This window comes from Bufo bufo, chromosome 4, assembly GCF_905171765.1.
Source record: "Bufo bufo chromosome 4, aBufBuf1.1, whole genome shotgun sequence".
NCBI lineage: Eukaryota > Metazoa > Chordata > Amphibia > Anura > Bufonidae > Bufo > Bufo bufo.
This window is the reverse complement of record NC_053392.1, coordinates 499489098-499509750: the sequence shown is the minus strand read 5'-3', so window position 1 is coordinate 499509750 and position 20653 is coordinate 499489098. Positions and strand designations below refer to the sequence as shown.

The window sequence follows — 20653 nt, the reverse complement described above, 5'->3', positions numbered from 1 at the left end:
TGCTATGAGCAGAGCATGCATACTGTATACTTGGGAGGATCGGGAGAGATAGCTGACAGCAGACAGATGTGTAATGTGTATGACCATGTGTATGGAAATGGACTTGGACATTAATATTCTTGCCATTAATGGGTTCAGGGCCATTTATTTGGTCCCTCTGCGGTGGACACCCTTAAGACCCCTAGGTTGCCTGCACACAATGTGGATTACGTGTGGTGTAATGCAGTACCAGCAAAGTGAGAGAGATTTGAAATATTTCATGTACGCTTTTCTTAGGTGCGGAAATTGAACTGTTGTGCAGATTTCAAAATCCGCATCGTGTGCACGAGATTTTCAAATTCTCATAGAATACATGACCTGCGGTGTGGATTTTCCATTTTGAACATAGTTGACATGACTTTTGCAGCAGTTTTTTTCTGTGACCAATGTAAAATTCATTTATTTTTATTTTTTTACAACGTGACCAATGTAAAATTCATTTATTTTTATTTTTTACAAATACTAGGTTTGTAAAATAGTAAAGTAGGGCTGCAGCTAACGATTATTTGAATAATCGATTAGTTGCCGATAATTTCATCGATTAATCGGGAAAAAACACCAAAAGGACAAAAAAAAAAAAAGGGTTTATATGATTTTACTTGAAAAATTACGTTCAATGGCCATATTAAAACAATATGTGGGTGGCACTGTTATGGAGGATCTGTGGATGGCACTGTTATGGGGGATCTGTGGATGGCACTGTTATGGGGGATCTGTGGATGGCACTGTTATGGGGGGGATCTGTGGATGGCACTGTTATAGGGGGGATCTGTGGATGGCACTGTTATGGGGGGGGGTGTCTGTGGATGGCACTGTTATGAAGGGGTGTCTGTGGATGGCACTGTTATGGAGGGGATCTGTGGATGGCACTGTTATGGAGGGGATCTGTGGATGGCACTGTTATGGGGATGGGGACCTGTGGATGACCTGCTACAAGAGGACATAGTTTTAAATTAGAGGGGCAAAGGTTTAAAAGTAATATCAGGAAGTATTACTTTACTGAGAGAGTAGTGGATGCATGGAATAGCCTTCCTGCAGAAGTGGTAGCTGCAAATACAGTGGAGGAGTTTAAGCATGCATGGGATAGGCATAAGGCTATCCTTCATATAAGATAGGGCCAGGGGCTATTGATAGTATTCAGTATATTGGGCAGACTAGATGGGCCAAATGGTTCTTATCTGCCGACACATTCTATGTTTCTATGCTATGGGGGGGATCTATGGATGACACTATATAGCATCTTATGCTATATGTCTCATCCACAGATCTCCCCCATAGCAGTGTCATCCACAGAACCCCCTCCCCATAACCGTGCACAGATCCCCCTCCCATAACAGTGCCAGCCACAGATCCCCCTCCCCATAACAGCCCCGGCCCCGCCGCTTACAGCAGTATTCCTTAACCGGCAGTAACTTTTACTTTAAATCACCGCATCTTTATTACCTTACAATGAAGCTCCAGTAACAGGCAGAGCGGGCGGCGGCGTAAAGTCACTTACTCACGTGACGCGCCTGCTCTGCCCACTTTATGAATGAAACAGGCGGAGCATGCGCATCACGTGAGTAAGTGACGTTACGCCGCCGCCCGCTCTGCCTGTTACTGGAGCTTCATTGTAAGGTAATAAAGATGCGGGATGCGGTGATTTGAAGTTCAAGGACCTGCAGGCATAGTGCCTGACCGCCCGCTCCCGCCCGCATAGCAACGAATCGGCCGATTATTACAACGAATCCCGTTATCGAATATTATCGATAATGTCGATTAATCGTTGCAGCCCTATAGTAAAGTAAGTATATTTTTTAATTCTAGCATTTAATTTAAAATTCATTTTAGAGTTACAGGGGAGATCAGCCCCGTTTCAGTGACAGCTGCCTCTGTGCACCAGGATCCTGGCAATCACTGGGTCCAATAGAAGCAGTTCACGTGTATACAATTGAATCTATCTAATATCACAGATGTGTCAATTTTATATATGTGATGCAACTTAAAATTAGAATATTGTGAAAAGGTTCAACATTCTAGGCTCAACGTGTCACACTCTAGTCAGCTAATTAATCCATACCCCCTGAGCAAAGGGTACCTGAGATTGTGACTTTGGGGTTTTCATAAGCTGTAAGCCATAATCATCCAAATTATAACAAATAAAGGCTTGAAATATCTCGCTTTGCATGTAATAAGTCTATCTCATATATTAGTTTATCCTTTTAAGTTGCATTACTGAAATAAATGAATTTGCACGATATTCTAATTTTTCGAGTTTCACCTGTATATGATAATGCTATTAAACTAAGTCCCAGGTAATAGTAGTAATAAAATAGTAATAAAGAACTTGAATTCCCACTCTAAAAGTCTGATATTTGGACATAATCTAGGGAATCTTACAATGCCATATCTGTCTGTTAAATGAACACTCTCCATCTGATTCCCTAACCCGGCAGGAGCTAATCATATAAACTCAACATACCATAACTAAACGGATTGCAAAAAGAAAAGAAAAAAAAAAAAAAAGCGAACAGGATTATCCAACAACTCTTAGACTTTGTTTCTCTTTGCGTGACAAGGAGATAAAATGGGGCTAGTTAAAACTGGTTAAGGCCGAGGGGTTTAAAAGTAATTACAATGTGTGGTCTGAAGAGATTGTCATGTATTCCACCAACAAACACGCATGGTCACTTATCTGCAATTACAGAGAGCCGGCGCTCCTAATCCAGAGCACAAATCTAAGACCTGGAGTGTACACCAGACAAAGTGGCTAACTTCATAGATACAACTATAACTAAGCAAAGGTTGAACCAAAACTCCTGCTTCATCAGATTGCCAGGCTTCGATTTATGGAGAGTCCATAGAAATAATGTCCACATACATAACCACGGAGACATGCATGCCACGGAGACATATTTTAGTTTGCAATAAAAAACTATATTTTTTTTATGGAGAGCTGGAGAAGAAACTCTTAATTGCAGTCATAGAAATAGTGGACTTTTTGGACAGTGTCTTGTTATGGGCTGAAACTGTGAAAATTATGGACATCAGATGCATCAGGTCAGGGGTAATGGAATGAAATACAAGTATATTCATAAAAGTTTGATTTATTGCATACACTTCTACAACAGAAAATCAGTTTCATCAATCTGGATGTTTTTTTTGCGGCATGTGCATAGATTTTTGTAAATTCAGAAGTATAGAAGAGATGCAGAAATGTCTACAACATGTGAACATACAGTACCCCTAGTAAAAAAATAAAAATAAAAATCATTGTAAGGGTATATTCACACACCAAAGATCAATGCATTTGAATAGTGCGTGAATATACCGTACTCTAATGGGATATGATGTGAAACACAGAAAGGTAGCACCAGGACTAACCCCACAAAGCAAAGAATTACATTTTTACATGAAGAGCGGCTTTAAAGAATAATATAGAAATGTAAATGATCACCGTTAGCCAGAACTAGCACGAACAGTATATCATGGACATTCCTATTATTCTCTCATTCTCCTTTACTTGACTTATGTAGTGACAGAGCCCTCTGCTGGTCACTGCTCACCACACATCACCACTTCCATCATCTGGTTAATAAAAATGCTCTTCTTTCTATATCTGAGCTATAAATGGAATTTTAGGAAACTTGGGCAACACAAGCGCATAGGCTCTGCTACCGCTACCAAAGCAGCCCAGATGCCAACTGTGCATGCACTGCTACACTACCAGGTACCTCTGTCTTGGCCATAGTGCTGTGCACATGTCCATAGAGATCTGTGCTCTTCCCTTTCTATACAGACCTTTATGGATGAGACGTATGTAACAAACACCCTCCTCCCCCTAAATGTTGACAGAACATATATTAGAAATTTAGATTGCACTAAGGTTTATAATATTGGTCTGCAATTGATCCACTTCTTGTCAATTCCATCCAAGGGGAGCGAGAGATCAAACCATCAGACAGCTTATTTGAAAATTTTCACTGAATGGCATCAGGCTGCTTGCGTTGTATTGTAACGCAGTCTGCAGAAGCCATGCAGAATTTTAAGCTGTATGGCTTCTGCAGACTGCGTTACAATACATCGCAAGCAGCCTGATGCCATTCAGTGAAAATTTTCAAATAAGCTGTCTGATGGTATGATCTCTCGCTCCCCTTGGATGGAATTGACAAGAAGTGGATCAATTGCAAACCAATATTATAAACCTTAGTGCAATCTAATGTTTATAGGCAGTTTAAGAGGGTATTCCAGTCTCCTACTGTATGGCTAAGGGTATACTATCACTTTATGATCAGTGGAGGTCTGACCTCTGAGATAGGCCCCACTGATCATAAAGTGGTGTCACTTTATAAGATGGGAATAGAGCATTAAGCTGGTAGTTAATATGGTGAAATGTAGTAAAATCGACATTTCTAATATATGTTCTGTCAACATTTAGGGGGAGGAGGGTGTTTGTTACATACGTCTCATCCATAAAGGTTCTGTATATTTTTGATAAAAAACAAATACAAAAATTTGTTTTTTTCCATAGGACAGTATATTTAATTTAATGGAAAAAAGCCTTTAGGCCTCCTGCACACGGCCGTTTTTTTTTTTTTCCGTTTACTGGCCATTTTTTGCGTTTCGTATACGGAACCAATCATTTCAATGGTTCCGCGAAAAAAACGGAATGTACTCCGTATACATTCAGTTTCCGTATTTCCGTTCCGTTTTAACATAGAACATGTCCTATTATTGCCCGCAAATCACGTTCCGTGGCTCCATTCAAGTCAATGGGTCCGCAAAAAAAACTGAACACATACGGAAATGCATCCGTATGTCTTCCATTTTCCGTTCCGTTTTTTGCTGAACCATCTATTGAAAATGTTATGCCCAGCCCAATTTTATCTATGTAATTACTGTATACTGTATATGCCATACGGAAGAACGGAAAAACGGAACAAAAATGGAAACACAACGGAAAAAAAAACGGAACAACGGATCCGTGAAAAACAGACCGCAAAACACTGAAAAAGCCATACGGTCGTGTGCAATAGGCCTTAAGTTGGCCATTGTTCATTACAAGTTTTGACCAAGTTCAACAATTGCTAAAAATAAAAATACTAATATTTTATGGTTAGAGGGGCTCTCCTGAAGTTAACAATTGATGACCTATTCCTAGGCTAGGTCATGATTGTAAGATTATTGGCTGTCTGACACCCCCCACCCTGGCCAATTAGCTGTTCGGGACTAGTTCCAACACGAGAATTACACAACTCTGTCCATTGTGTAGTGGATGGAGCTGGTTACTGCAGGACTGCTAACACTTAAAGGGGTTGTCCAAGTTATTTTTATTGATGACCTATCCTCAAAATAGGTCATCAATATGAGAAAGGAGGGGGTCTGACACCCCAGCTGATTGGCTGTTTGAGGGGAAGGTGCTTGCCGTGCCAGCCCTACCTCCTCTTCATTGTTTACTGCTCGCTGTCGCATCCGAAAGCAGTGAGCAGGTGTAATTACACCTAAGCTGCCCATGCTGGGTAAGGGCCTAACACTGCTGGCACCGCCACTTCATGGACTGTCCAATTTGGATCTAATGGTAGTGCTGCTTAATATTACTAGTATTACGGCTTGGATATTACCAGAATTAAGGCTCTGTAGTATACACTTGTATAGGAACATGGCTTCCTATTGAAATTAATGGGATGGCTTAGGTGTAACTACACCTGCACACCGCTGCGGATGCAATGGCGAGCAGGTAAACAATGAGGAGGAGGCAGTGCTGGCACGGCACGCGCTCTCTCTTCAAACATCTGATCGGCGGGGATGCCGGGTGTCACTCCCCCCAGCCGATCTGATGTTGATGACCTATCCTGAGGATAGGCCATCAATAAAAATAACTTGGACAACCCCTTTAAGTGAATTATAGCAGTGTGTAGTAACCATGTCCAAAAAGGATGGAGCTGTGTAGTCCTGGTGCCAGAGTTACTCCCACATAGGTAAAATCTACAGGGGTGAGGTGTGTTGGACCCTAGTTGATCTGTTATTGATGACCTACTAATTGTTACATCGTGGCAAACCCCTATAAAGAGGTTGTGCCAAGTATGAAAATATAACACCGGATAGGGGATAATTAACTGGTTGGTGGGGGTATAGCTGCTGAGACCCCCACTGATCCCGAGAAAGGGGGTCCCATGTTCCTATCCTGATGAAGCGTCAGGCTGAACATGTGCCTTGTTGCTCCATTCATTCGCTGTGGGACTGTGGAAATAGCTGAGTGCTGTACTTGGCCATCTACGGCAGTCCCATAAATTAAGAATGGAGGGGTAGGGAGCACGCTCGTACTGTCGCTCCATCAGAATGGCAACATGGAATCCCCATTTTCGTGATCAGTGGTGTTCAGTTATCCCCTATCCACTTACATATTAAGCCGGAACCCTTTAATGGATTTTCTTTTGGAACATGGTTTACAAATTTGGTGAATACTATTGCATGTGCAGTACTAGTGAAGATGGAAATATATCAGAACATTTAGCGAGTCATTCATTAAAATGTGGCAACTATAGTAAATATCAGATAAAGGAAATACAAGTAAACTTTCGATAGCTGTAATCGTGTATTTCCACTGTAAATAAAAAAAAGGGACCTGCTTTCCAAACTTTAAGAAAGAAGTCGATTTCCCATAGCTCACCCTAAACACGTTGCGCCGCCTTTGCAGACATTCCTCAGCCCTCAAAGAACACTGGCCCCCAGCCACTAGCGGTGGTTACATCATCAATCTTCTCTCACATTGCAGACCTCGGCCAAGTTTATTTATCCCTATGGAATGCCGGTAAAAACGGCAACGTGTACAAGGCAAAACCTTTTCTCTACAAATAGGTCACTAATGTTTGAAAAGAAACATGTCTTCTAAAAGAAAGTGAATAGTTGCATGAAAGGCTCCAATGACGACGTGCACTTTCCAAGGAAAAATGTACATTTCACTGAAATTTAATACAGTGTAGCCATTGCAGCTGTACATGATAGACACAGAACATACAGTTCTAAGAGAAGTCATCTCTTCGCAAGCCAATAATGTACTTTGATGAGATATGATACGACCACAGAGTGCGAAGAAGAAACAATCTGAACTTTCAGAGAAGGATCTCTGGAGGACTGGGTTGTCTTTCTGCAGAAATGATTAAGTGTTCTTAAGTTATGTCAGCATGTAAGCAAACATGTCTGTGGTTCACTGACTTTTCTCCCAAGTGCATTTCACTATATACGATTTTGGTATGCACCTTTATCGTTTGTTGCTCTCTATGGCATAAGGGTAAGCCCACAAGGGATGAAAATGCCGTGGATTTCTTAGGTGGCGGAAAATCAGCAATGCTTTACAGAAGCAGCAAAGAGGATGAGGTGTTAAGAAATCTCGTCCACACATTGCAGAAAATTTCCGTGCACAAAGTGATGTGCTGTGCAGATTTTTAAAACCCCAGAATGTCAATGTTGCATATTAGTCACTGATTTGTTGCGAAATCTGAACCTATTATATATATATATATATATATATATATATATATACACACACACACACACACACACACACACACACACACACTCAATCTTGCGGTGCTCCTGTGGTGAAAAAATTTCTTAGCACAACAGAAATTTGCAGCAAACTTTTCACGATTTGGTTGCAGATTTACCTCTGTGAATGCCACAACTAGGGATGAGCGAATCGACTTCGGATGAAACATCCGAAGTTGATTCGCATAAAACTTTGTTTGAATACTGTATGGAGCGAGCGCTCTGTACAGTATTAGAATGCATTGGCTCAGATGAGCTGAAGTTATTACTTTGCGAAGTCTTGCGAGACTTTGAGTAATAACTTCATAAATTGATTTCTACTATAAAAAAAAACATTTCCTGAACTCGGGTTCTGTTCCAAGTGGTACCTTGGAACCAAACCAGAGTTCAGGAAAAGGTTTTTTAACAGTAATAACTTTGGCATATAGGAGCCAATACATTCTAATACTGTACGGAGCTCCGTACAGTATTCAAAGTTTTATGTAAATCAACTTCGGATGTTTCATCCAAAGTCAATTCGCTCATCCCTAGTCGCAATGTCCTCCTTGGCCAGTGATGTCATGCACAGCTCAGTCCTATTCAAGTGAATGGGGTTGAGCCGCAATACCAAGCACAGCTGCTATACAATGTATGGCATTGTACATGGTAAGCTGTGAGGAGCAGGTAGCACTCACTAGGCGCCGCAGCCTCCTCAAACAGCTGATCGGCGGGGGTCTCGGGAGTAAGACTCCTACTGATCAGATGTTGATGATTTATCCTGAGGATAGGGCATCAGTATCCAAATGTCAGACAACCCCTTTAACTGCATAACAACATGGGCTGAGTCTTCCATCAGCAATCTCTTGGGTGTAAAGCTGGATATATCAACACATGAAATAGCTGTTGGTTTGTTGAGATGATGGATATTCCACTCCCCCACTATGACTTCACCATAAACATGCACCCTTGATTGAGCATGCATTTTGCAATGGGGAGAAGAATTGCTGTCAGAGAGCTCGGTAGCAGCTCAGCTCTGGCAAGAATAAAGCATTGTGCACATTAAAGAGGGCCTTTCACCGGTCCTGACATTATCATAGAACGAGCTGGCTGTGTAGAGCATACTGAAGGTATGTTATTGCGCTTACTAGCTTCCATACCATTGGTACAGGGAGGAGGAGAATCCAGCTTTTCTCAGGGGGCGTCTCCTTCTCCCTGGCTGTGCGCTGGCCAATCACAGCGGAATGCGTCACAGCCAGGGAGAAGGGTAGCTGTTTTGAGAAACAGTGCTGTCCCATCCTCCCTGTACCGTTGGTATGAATTTAAATACCAGGCAGGAAACCAAAACGGGGGGCACAGCGGGCGAACGGAGCGGCGTCTTAGGAAACATAAGCGCAATAACATACCTTCAGTATACCCTACACTGCTATCTAGTTATATGCTAATGTCAGGGTCGGTGAAAGGTCCTCTTTAAAGTCTAATGTGCAAGATCTATTACATTATCAGCCAATCCTGCTGAAATCAGTGGATCACGCTTTCATTTTTCTAATGTGTGTATACCCAATTTAAAGCAGTCTATACACCTAAAGCCTCTCAAAATCACTAACAAAACAGAATAGTTATCTGGTGACATCTGTTTAATCTTTTCAGCTGCAGAGCAGATCCACCAATTTTCAGGCTACTCTTCTGTCATCCAAGATGGAGGCACAGAGTCTCAGACTGTGTGATGCATACAATGAATTTGTTAGTCCAAGACACTTCTGACTGCCCTTTGATTGGCCAGCCCTGTTAACATGAACAGTGCAGGCAAACCCAAGAGCAGGGCTGGACAAGCAGGAAGTGTCTTGGACTACCGATGCACAGTATGCAGCAGTCAGTCGAAGAAGTGGTGTGGCCATCTTGGATGACATAAGAAAGCTTGGAAATTGGCGGATCTGCAGATGAGAAGATGAAAAGGAGGTAACAGGTAAGTGTTCGGTTTGTTCCTTAGGTACTGTGATTTTTTTTTGTTCTTCAACCAGAGGGTCCCTTTACCCTAAGTTCACACTTGCGCGTTTTACAGCGCGTTCGAACGCACTGTAAAACGCATAACCGATGCAAACCAATGCTTCCCTATGGGACTGGTTCACATTTTCGCGTTTTACAGCGCGTTAGAACGCACTGAAAAACGCCCGACGCATAAACAAGTTCTTGAGCTTCTTTGGGGCGTTTTGTCGCGCGTTTGCGGCCATAGGACACTGCTGTCAATCACACAAACGCGCGTACTACGCGCGTTGACTATGGACAAAAACGCGCACAAAGACGCACAACAAAAGCGCGCGTTAAACGCGCATATCAAATACGCTCAGGTCTGAACCCAGTGTCAAGGTAATGTTGGTAGGAGTTGGCTGTCCAGTGACCTAACATTTGGGGAAACAAGGATTGGGCATATTGGATTTCAACATATCCAATCATTTGTTCCTATGGGAAATAGATCAGAGGTGTCTCCATCGCTTTGCTGTAACAGAAATACCCACATTCAGCACCTTTTCTTCCTATAGCTATTATGTCTAGCAACTGTGATGTCAGTTCCCAGATAGAATATCCTGATGCAGGCCAGTAGACTGCAATTTTACTTTAATTATGGCTATTTCCCATGTTAATGTAAATCTCGCTAAGGGATTTACAGTCCCATGACGTATATATTTGTATCTTTTACTCATTGTGCTGTATACAATAGGCAATTATAACTAGAGTACATCAGACATTAAAGATTGTACCTTCTACATTTCCAGTATCTCATTCACCAATAACTATATGCTTGAGAAACCTTGAGGAGATCTATGCTAGTTATAACCCTCTGCAATTCAACTGGATATCTGGACGTGAATGATTATCTGTGGATTCCACCCACAGCCAGTATATTGCATTATTTTAATCAAGCGCAAGTCTACGAGTTCATTCCCAAAGTAATAAAGCGACTGTGAGAAGTTAACTTGGAAATCTATTAGCCTGACATCAACAGCATTTTATCAGCTCCAGAAAGTGATCTGGCAATCCGACATTCTGTCTATGCAATTTCTTTACTATGAAAACTATAAAACTTTCAGCTATACAGAAAAAAAAAAATCTGTCTTCTGCAAATCCTACAGCAGTCTGGAGGGTTTAGTTTATTCACCCATGTTCACAGATACGTTTCAGGTTCTCCTCTGACTTAGACTAGATTAGGAGGTTCCTTGAGAGTTGGGTTTCTTGAGGCCTTGCTCCCTAATCTATATTTTCACTGTGCCGCTATTTAGATCCGGTATTTGGAAATGAGGAGGATTACTTAATGTTTACTGATTCCGAGCCATTTTACACTAGCTGATGACTAAATGAACCAGCACTCATTTGAAAGCTCATTCCTGATCGTTGTCCCATTTAAACAGAGCAGCTTGTTTTATTTTTGTATGATCACATCTTTTATGCGGTAAAGAAAAACTGATCACTTGTCAGCAACACATCTGTGTAAACAGTAGATGTGCTACCGACGTAATGGACAGTGTATGAAAAGAGGGGGTAATGACAATGTACAGTGTATGAGAAGAAGGGGGTACGACAATGTATAGTGTATGAGGGGAGGGGGTACGACATTGTATGGGGTATGCGAAGAATGGGGTACGACAATGTATAGTGTATGAGGGGAGGGGGTACGACATTGTATGGGGTATGCGAAGAATGGGGTACGACATAATGTATAGTGTATGAGGGGAGGGGGTACGACATTGTATGGGGTATGCGAAGAATGGGGTACGACAATGTATAGTGTATGAGGGGAGGGGGGTACGACATTGTATGGGGTGAGAAGAGGGGGGTGGTACGACAATGTATGGGGTATGAGAAGTGGGGAGTAGGACAATGCACAGTGTATGAGAAGAAGGGGTAACACAATTTATAGTATATGAAAGGAGGGGGATACGACAATGTATGGGGTATGAGAAGAGGGGGATGACAATGTATAGCGTATGAGAAGAAGGGGGTACGACATTGTATAGTGTATGAGAGGAGGGGGGTAAGACAATGTACAGCGTATGGGAAAAGGAGGGTACAATATAATGTATAGTGTATGAGAGGAGGGGGTACGACGTGATGTATGGTGTATGAGAAGAGTAGGATGACAATGTCTAGTGTATGAGAGGAGGGGGGTACAACAATATATATAGTCTAAGAGAGGAGAGGGGTATGAAAATGCACAGTGTATGAGAAGAAGGGGTAGGACAATTTATAGTGTATGAGAGAAGGGGGTACGACATGCTGTATGGTGTATGAGAAGAGTGGGATGACAGAGATTATCTATTAGGGCTCTTTCACACCTGCGTTATTGTCTTCCGGCATAGAGTTCCGTCGTCGGGGCTCTATGCCGGAAGAATCCTGATCAGGATTATCCTAATGCATTCTGAATGGAGAGAAATCCGTTCAGGATGCATCAGGATGTCTTCAGTTCCGGAACGGAACGTTTTTTGGCCGGAGAAAATACCGCAGCATGCTGCGCTTTTTGCTCCGGCCAAAAATCCGGAACACTTGCCGCAAGGCCGGATCCGGAATTAATGCCCATTGAAAGGCATTGATCCGGATCCGGCCTTAAGCTAAACGTCGTTTCGGCGCATTGCCGGAGCCGACATTTAGCTTTTTCAGAGTGGTTACCATGGCTGCCGGGACGCTAAAGTCCTGGCAGCCATGGTAAAGTGTAGCGGGGAGCAGCATACTTGCCGTCCGTGCGGCTCCCCGGGCGCTCCAGAGTGACGTCAGGGCGCCCCAAGCGCATGGATCATGTGATCACATGGATCACGTCATCCATGCGCATGGGGCGCTCTGACGTCACTCTGGAGCGCCCGGGGAGCCGCACGGACGGTAAGTATGCTGCTCCCCCGCTCCCCACTACTACTATGGCAACCAGGACTTTAATAGCGTCCTGGGTGCCATAGTAACACTGAACGCATTTGGAAGACGGTTCCGTCTTCAAATGCTTTCAGTACACTTGCGTTTTTCCGGATCCGGCGTGTAATTCCGGCAAGTGGAGTACACGCCGGATCCGGACAACGCAAGTGTGAAAGAGGCCTTAGTCATGTACTCCACAAATCTGGCCTTTATGGAAGAGTGGCAGGAAGAAAGGCATTTTTAAAAGCAAGCCATAAGAAGCCCAGTTTGTCGCAAGCCATGTAGCAGACAGAGCAAACATGTGGAAGAAGGTGCTTTGATCCGATAAGACCAAAGTTGAACTTTTTGAGCTAAATGCAAAACTCTGTGTAGCAGAAAACTAACATTGCATATCACCCTGAACACACCATCCCCACCGTGACGCATGGTGGTGGCAGTATCATGCTGTCAGGATGCTTTTCTTCACCAGGAACAGGGAAGCTGGTCAGAGTTTATGGGAAGATGGATGGAGCTAAAAACAGGGCAATCCTGGAGGAAAACCTAGTAGAGGCTGCAAAAGACTTAAGGCTACATTCACACGTCAGTATTTTTCTATAATCCGATTTTCTGTCCGTTTTTTGCGGATCCGTTGTTCCTGAAAATGTTTCCGTATGTCATCCGTATGTCATCCGTTTTTTGCGGATCCGCAAAAAACGGAAACATGTATAAATTTCAATAAGCAAATAAAGTTGTTTGGATTTCTTTAAAAAAAATAAAAAATAAAAAAATTAAAATGTAATTTCCAGGAAAGGATTCCGTATAAAATGGATGACATACGGAATGACATCCGTATGTCATCCGTTTTTTGCGGATCCATTGACTTTGTATTGTACCAGGATCCGATTTTTCAGGAAAAGAATAGGACATGTTTTATATTTAAACGGACATGCGGAGCGGAACAACGGAAACGGACAGCACACATTGTGCTGTCCGTTTTTTTCCAGGACCCATTGAAAATGAATGGGTCCAGATCTGGTCCAGATCTGTTCCAGAAAAAACGGAACAGATCAGGAAAGAAAAAACGGACGTGTGAATGGACCCTTAGACTGGGGCGGAGGTTCACCTTCCAGCAGGACAACAACCCTAAACATACAGCCAGAGCCACAATGGAATCGTTCAGATCAAAGCATATTCATGTGTTAGAATGGCCCAGTCAAAGTCCAGACCTAAATCCCATTGAGAATCTGTGGCAAGACTTAAAAATTGCTGTTCACTGATGCCCTCCACCCAATCTGACTGAGCTTGAGCTATTTTGCAATGAAGAATGGGGAAAGATTTCAGCCTCTACATGTGCAAAACTGGTAGAGACAGACCCCAAAAGACTGTCAGCTGTAATTGCAGCGAAAGGTGGTCCTACAAAGTATTGACTCGGGGGGGCTGGGCTGAACACAAATGCACGCCACATTTTCCAGATACATTTCCATTTTTCTCTGCATCCTGTAGGTGTAACCATGCTTTGCAGGGCACCCATTAGACAAGACCATTTCCTACAACAGTTAATAGTTGTACATAGCGGAACCCTATTCACTCAAAACTCCATAAAAAAAAAAAAAGAGAAAAGAGTATGTCTGAATCAGATGTAAAATCATTAAGAAATATAGTATATTGTTTGTAGAGGATACAATATGTACAGATGAGAAAAGCATACGTATAAATTAGATACAACTGAAATTAAAACATTTCACCCACCATTTGTGACTACCAGCATTCTTGTCATCTAATTCAACAGCTTTCCCAGCAGCGGTTTTCCCTGTGAAAAATATAAGCATTAGAAACGTTAATGTTATAGTGACTGTAAATGACTTACTAGCAATTACTATTGGTTGGCAGCAGATGGCGCTGTACTACTTCCTTGAATTCTGATGCAAGCCTTGATTGATTTTTATCCAGGACCCGAATACAGGGAGGGGTGGCTGAACAATTCATTTTCATTCCATCAATAAAAGGGAAGGTGCCCCCACAACATAGCCACTTGCTGAAACTTTTTAATCTGGGTATCTCCCTCAATCAGCACTGCTCCTGAGTACTCCGCCCCTACCCCCGTTTCCGAAATATCGTGGACAGTAGTTCTGGCGCCTGAAATTCAAATAAGCCATATACATCAAGGGTGGCAGTCCCCGGTACTCAGTGCTCAAGGTGGAGGGAACTTCAATGCCGTCTTATCAGGGTGGACAGCACCAAAGTATCCAGTACGAGATATACGGGTACCTTATCCTGTTGTCACAGCAGCCTGCGTTCACAGCACTGGGGAGCAGAGGGCCACACAACCGGCAGCAGAGTTTGGCTTTGATGTTGGGGGGTTAACAGAGGTGGGCAGATGAAAAATGTTAGCAAGTGACAGGCCATTGGCTTCTGTCATTTTATGGCCTAAACAAGCCTAAAAAAAAAAGTGCAAGGACAGTTGTGTGGTTGGGGCGACTCCGTGGAAAGTCAGGGGCTGCCATACCGACGCTTGATCCCAACCACAATGCAAATTTTGTAGGAATATATATATATTTATGCCCCCCACAAGGGATGTAGGAAAAAATGCCCAATCCAGAGCATGCCCTCATGGAAATAAACACTTGAAATAGATCATTCTATGTATAATGAATCTATAGAATATATGAGTCTCACTTTTTAAACTGAAATACTGAAATAAATTAACTTTTTCAGTTATATTCTAATTTATTGAGGTGCACCTGTATTGTAATGTCATATTATGTATGTATCTGCTGTATAATTAAGTAATGATAAGGTATAGTTGGCATAATGGAATGGAACTTACCATTCCATTCTTCCCCCTCTTGGTGGGAGTGGGCTGGTCCTACTTCTTGCCAGGAGGGGGAGCTATAGAAAGTTCTAGGGAGAGTTAGCTGAGCAAGACTGGAGTGAGGGAGCACATCCATCTGTTCCCCCTCCATGGGCCTTGGCACAGAAGTTACAACTCGTCTGTGAGGAACACTACTCCAGGGAGACTGCAAGGTCCCAGGGTACCAGAAGATCTGGAGGCACCAGCGTACAAAGACAGCAGAGTGATCAGCACTACAGCTATACACATTCTGCTGCAGGTGAGGTGATAAGTTAAGACACCCATGACCACAGTTCAGGACAAGCAAATTCAAAAGCCTGCAAATCAAAAGTGGACACCTATAGCCACAAGTGCCAGCTTATTCCTGATAGCGAAGGGAACAGAATAGAGAGAGAAGGACTACCCTGGAGTGCTATTGTCTGTCATCTTGCCTGCCACTACCTCATCAACTGGAGATGGAGACATTGCACCTTGTACAGAGGACAGTTGGATATACTGTAATTCATCCTTTGCACTAAATAAAGAAAAACATGTGTTGTTCTACATCTGCCTGATCCTATCTCATAATTTCACTGCACCAAACCCCAGGGAGCAAAGGCCTGAGGGAGTACACCACAACTAAAGATCTCATCAGGGCCACTACCACTACCATCCTCTGCACTGTTCGCTCAGGGGTTTGCTGCAGAAGCAATGGGGCATTGCACAACCTCGATTCAGGGATGGGTGGGGTCTCTATGACTGTACCCCGACCAAGCTTATAAAATTACCGATACGTCATAATCATCTTTCATGGGAAGAACCCTTTAAAACAGTTTTCCCATCATGACATTTACAGCATATCGAAAGGATATGGAATAAATGTCCAATAGGTGCAGGTCCCACCTCTGGGACGTGCACTTATAACCAGAATGGGGTCCTGTCCCACTGCCGCAGTGAATTGGGAGTTGGCAACACAAAAGCTCCTTTATTCCTTCCGTTCTGGAAATAGCAGAGCAAGCACATAAACATGCAAACTCTAAAAAGCGATAGAATACTTAGATGTCAGACGTGCTGTTTAGGAAAGAGCCTCTTGCCTTCAATTGCATAACTTTTCTTTTCTTCTGCATCGTTGGTGAGATAAAACATGTCGCTGTACGCCCGCGCCAGCCTCCAAAGGAATTCAACCTTATTTCCATACTAAAGAGACACAAACAAAACTTCTTATAAAATGAACTGAAATGTCAGAGCCATTCAAAACTGGGGTAATCACAGTACACAAACTGAAGGGGCAGTCAGTAAATACTATCACATCAGGAATTAACACATTTCTTCAATTCTTTATTTGGAGAAAACAAATATAAACAAAATAAATGTCATATCACACTGCCACCAATTCCATATTTAAAGGAGCTGTTCAACCCGTTACAAGTGATAGCCTATCCTCGGGTTAGGCCATCACTATATATTTGGCACACCCACGATCAACTATTGTACAGTAACTCCAGTGCCAGAAATACAAAGCTCCATCCATTGTGCAGTAGACGAAGATGGTTAATGTAACGTTGCTCCCATTCAGGGCAATGGGAACAGTGCTGCAGTAACCAGCAACAATCACTTCACAATGGATGGAGGTGTGTATTTCCTGAGCTGGAGCTACTTTGGAACAGATGATTGGCAGAGGTGCAGGGTGTCAGACCAACGCCACTTAGAGATGGTCTAAGCTCAGGAAAGGCCATCACTCTTAAATGGTTGGACAGTTCCTATAATGGTCTTTTTAATGGTCAGCCATTTATTGAAGTGGCCCGCATGTAATGCTACCTTGCAGAAAAAAAAAAAAAAAAAAAATATATATATATATTATAATAATAATAATAATAATAATAATAATATTATATATACTTTTTTCGTATTTTGGTTCCTCACAACCTGGAATTAACATGGATTGTTTGAGGATTTGCATAATTTAATTTACAGATCATGCCCACAACTTTGAAGATGTTTTTTATTTATTTATTGTGAAGCAAACAACAAATAGGACAAAATACCAGAAAAAGTCAATGTGCATGACTATTCACCCCCCTAAAGTCAATACTTTGTAGAGCCACTTTTTGTGGCAATCACAGCTCCAAGTCGCTTTGAATAAGTCTCTATGAGCTTGCCACATCTTACCATTGGGATTTTTGCCCATTCCTCCTTGCAAAACTGCTCCAGCTCCTTCAAGTTGGATGGTTTGCGCTTCTGAACAGCAATCTTTAAGTCTGACCACAGATTTTCTATTGGATTGAGATCTGGGCTGTGACTAGGCCATTCCAACACATTTACAAGTTTACCCTTAAACCACTCAAGTGTTGCTTTAGCAGTGTGTTTGGGGTCATTGTACTGGTGGAAGGTGAACCTCCGTCCTAGCCTCAGATCACACACAGAGTGGTACAGGTTTTTCTCAAGAATATCCCTGTATTTAGCACCATCCATCTTTGCCTCAACTCTGACCAGTTTCCCAGTCCCGGCTGCTGAAAAACATCCCCACGGCATGATGCTGCCACCACCATGTTTCACTGTGGGGATGGTGTTCTTTGGGTGATGTGATGTGTTGGGTTTGCACCAGACATAGCGTTTTCTTTAGTGGCCGAAAAGTTTAATTTTAGTCTCATCACACCAGAGCACCTTCCTCTATACATTTTGGGAGTCTCCCACATGCCTTTTCGCAAACACAACGTGCCTTTTTGTTTTTAGCTGAAAGTAATTGCTTTCTTCTGGCCACTGTGCCATAAAGCCCAACTCTATGGAGCGTACGGCCTATTGTCGTCCTATGTACAGATACTCCAGTCTCTGCTGTGGAACTCTGCAGTTCCTCCAGGGTTTCCTTAGGTCTCTGTGCTGCCTCTCTGATTAATGCCCTCCTTGCCCGGTCAGTGAGTTTTGGTGGGCGGCCGTCTCTTGGCAGGTTTGCTGTTGTGCCATGTTCTTTCCATTAGGTTATGATAGATTTGATGGTGCTCCTGGGAATCATCAAAGATTTGGATATTTTTTTATAACCTAACCCTGACTTGTACTTCTCAACAACATTGTCCCTTGCTTGTTTGGAGATTTCCTTGGTCTTCATGGCAGTGTTTGGTTAGTGATGCCTCTTGCTTAGGTGTTGCAGCCTCTGGGGCCTTTCAAAAAAGGTGTGTATATGTAATAACAGATGTTGTGACACTTAGATTGCACACAGGTGGACATCAAATTACAGTCAGGTCCATAAATATTGGGACATGGACACAATTCTAACATTTTTGGCTCTATACACCACCACAATGGATTTGAAATTAAACAAACAAGATGTGCTTTAACTGCAGACTGTCAGCTTTAATTTGAGGGTATTTACATCCAAATCAGGTGAACGGTGTAGGAATTAAAACAGTTTGCATATGTGCCTCCCACTTATTAAGGGACCAAAAGTAATGGGACAGAAAAATAATCATAAATCAAATTTTCACTTTCTAATACTTGGTTGCAAATCCTTTGCAGTCAATTACAGCCTGAAGTCTGGAACGCATAGACATCACCAGATGCTGGGTTTCATCCCTGGTAATGCTCTGCCAGACCTTTACTGCAACTGTCTTCAGTTCCTGCTTGTTCTTGGGGCATTTTCCCTTCAGTTTTGTCTTCAGCACGTGAAATGCCTGCTCAATCGGATTCAGGTCAGGTGATTGACTTGACCATTGCATAACATTCCACTTCTTTCCCTTAAAAAACTCTTTGGTTGCTTTTGCAGTATGCTTTGGGTCATTGTCCATCTGCACTGTGAAGCGCCGTCCAATGAGTTCTGAAGCCTTTGGCTGAATATGAGCAGATAATATTGCCCGAAACACTTCAGAATTCATCCTGCTGCTTTTGTCAGCAGTCACATCATCAACAAATACAAGAGAACCAGTTCCATTGGCAGCCATACATTCCCACGCCATGACACTACCATCACCATGCTTCACTGATGAAGTGGTATGCTTAGGATCATGAGCAGTTCCTTTCCTTCTCCATACTCTTCTCTTCCCATCACTCTGGTACAAGTTGATCTTAGTCTCATCTGTCCATAGGATGTTGTTCCAGAACTGTGAATGCTTTTTTAGATGTCGTTTGGCAAACTCTAATCTGGCCTTCCTGTTTTTGAGGCTCACCAATGGTTTACATCTTGTGGTGAACCCTCTGTATGCACTCTGGTGAAGTCTTCTCTTGATTGTTGACTTTGACACACATACACCTACCTCCTGGAGAGTGTTCTTGATTTGGCCAACTGTTGTGAACGGTGTTTTCTTCACCAGGGAAAGAATTCTTCGGTCATCCACGACAGTTGTTTTCCGTGGTCTTCCGGGTCTTTTGGTGTTGCTGAGCTCACCGGCGCGTTCCTTCTTTTTAAGAATGTTCCAAACAGTTGTTTTGGCCACGCCTAATGTTTTTGCTTTCTCTCTGATGGGTTTGTTTTTTTTCAGCCTAATGATGGCTTGCTTCACTGATAGTGGCAGCTCTTTAGATCTCATCTTGACAGCAACAGATTCCAAATACAAATAGCACACTTGAAATTAACTCTGGACCTTTTATTCCCTCATTATCACAACTACAATGAGCAGATAACACACACCTGGTCATGGAACAGCTGAGAAGCCAATTGTCCCATTACTTTTGGTCCCTTAACAAGTGGGAGGCACATATGCAAACTGTTGTAATTCCTACACCCTTCACCTGATATGGATGTAAATACCCTCAAATTAAAGCTGACAGTCTGCAGTTAAAGCATATCTTGTTCGTTTCATTTCAAATCCATTGTGGTGGTGTATACAGTCAAAAGTGTTAGAATTGTGTCGATGTCCCAATATTTATGGACCTGGCGGTGTGTGACTTCTGAAGGTAATTGGTTGCACCTTAGCTTTTTATGGGCTTCCTAACAAAGGGGTTGAATACATATGCACATGCCAATTTTTTGTTTTCTATTTCTAAACAATAGTTTTATTTATATATTTTTCTCATTTCACTTTACCAACTTAGACTATTGTGTTCTGATCCATCACCTAAAATTCAGAGTAACAAAACATTGAACTTAAGGTACTGTAACGTACCAAAATACAAAAAAAAGTCAAGGGGGGGTGAATACTTTTGCAAGGTACTGTATATATATTTTACTTTTTTGTTTGGCATGCACAGGTAGCAACAAACAATATGCTCAATATGCTATGTTCTTTTTATTTTTATGGAAAAGGCTCTGTATGGTGTAAAATGATAAAACAAGTCTTACTTCACAGATTTCCTACCACTCCTGTTCTGGTGCTTCACAGATTCTACAGTACGGATGTAGTAGAGTTAACACACATGCTTTATAAGATGTGTTATCTAAACTAAATGCGTTAAGCAAACACCTTCAATTGCTTTTCA

At 42.4% G+C, this 20653-nt stretch overlaps 1 protein-coding gene across 2 annotated transcripts in view; it reads right to left on the bottom strand.

Annotated features, from left to right (window-relative positions):
- RMDN2 (regulator of microtubule dynamics 2) overlaps nt 1-20653 on the bottom strand; it is a 124977-nt gene that overhangs the window by 55900 nt on the left and 48424 nt on the right. For both annotated transcript variants that reach the window (XM_040429612.1, XM_040429611.1), the window contains exons 4-5: nt 16342-16444; nt 14167-14227 (exon numbers count right to left, since the gene is read on the bottom strand). In XM_040429612.1, coding sequence (XP_040285546.1) covers nt 14167-14227; nt 16342-16444 — 164 coding nt within the window. The remainder of the gene's footprint in view (nt 1-14166; nt 14228-16341; nt 16445-20653) is intronic.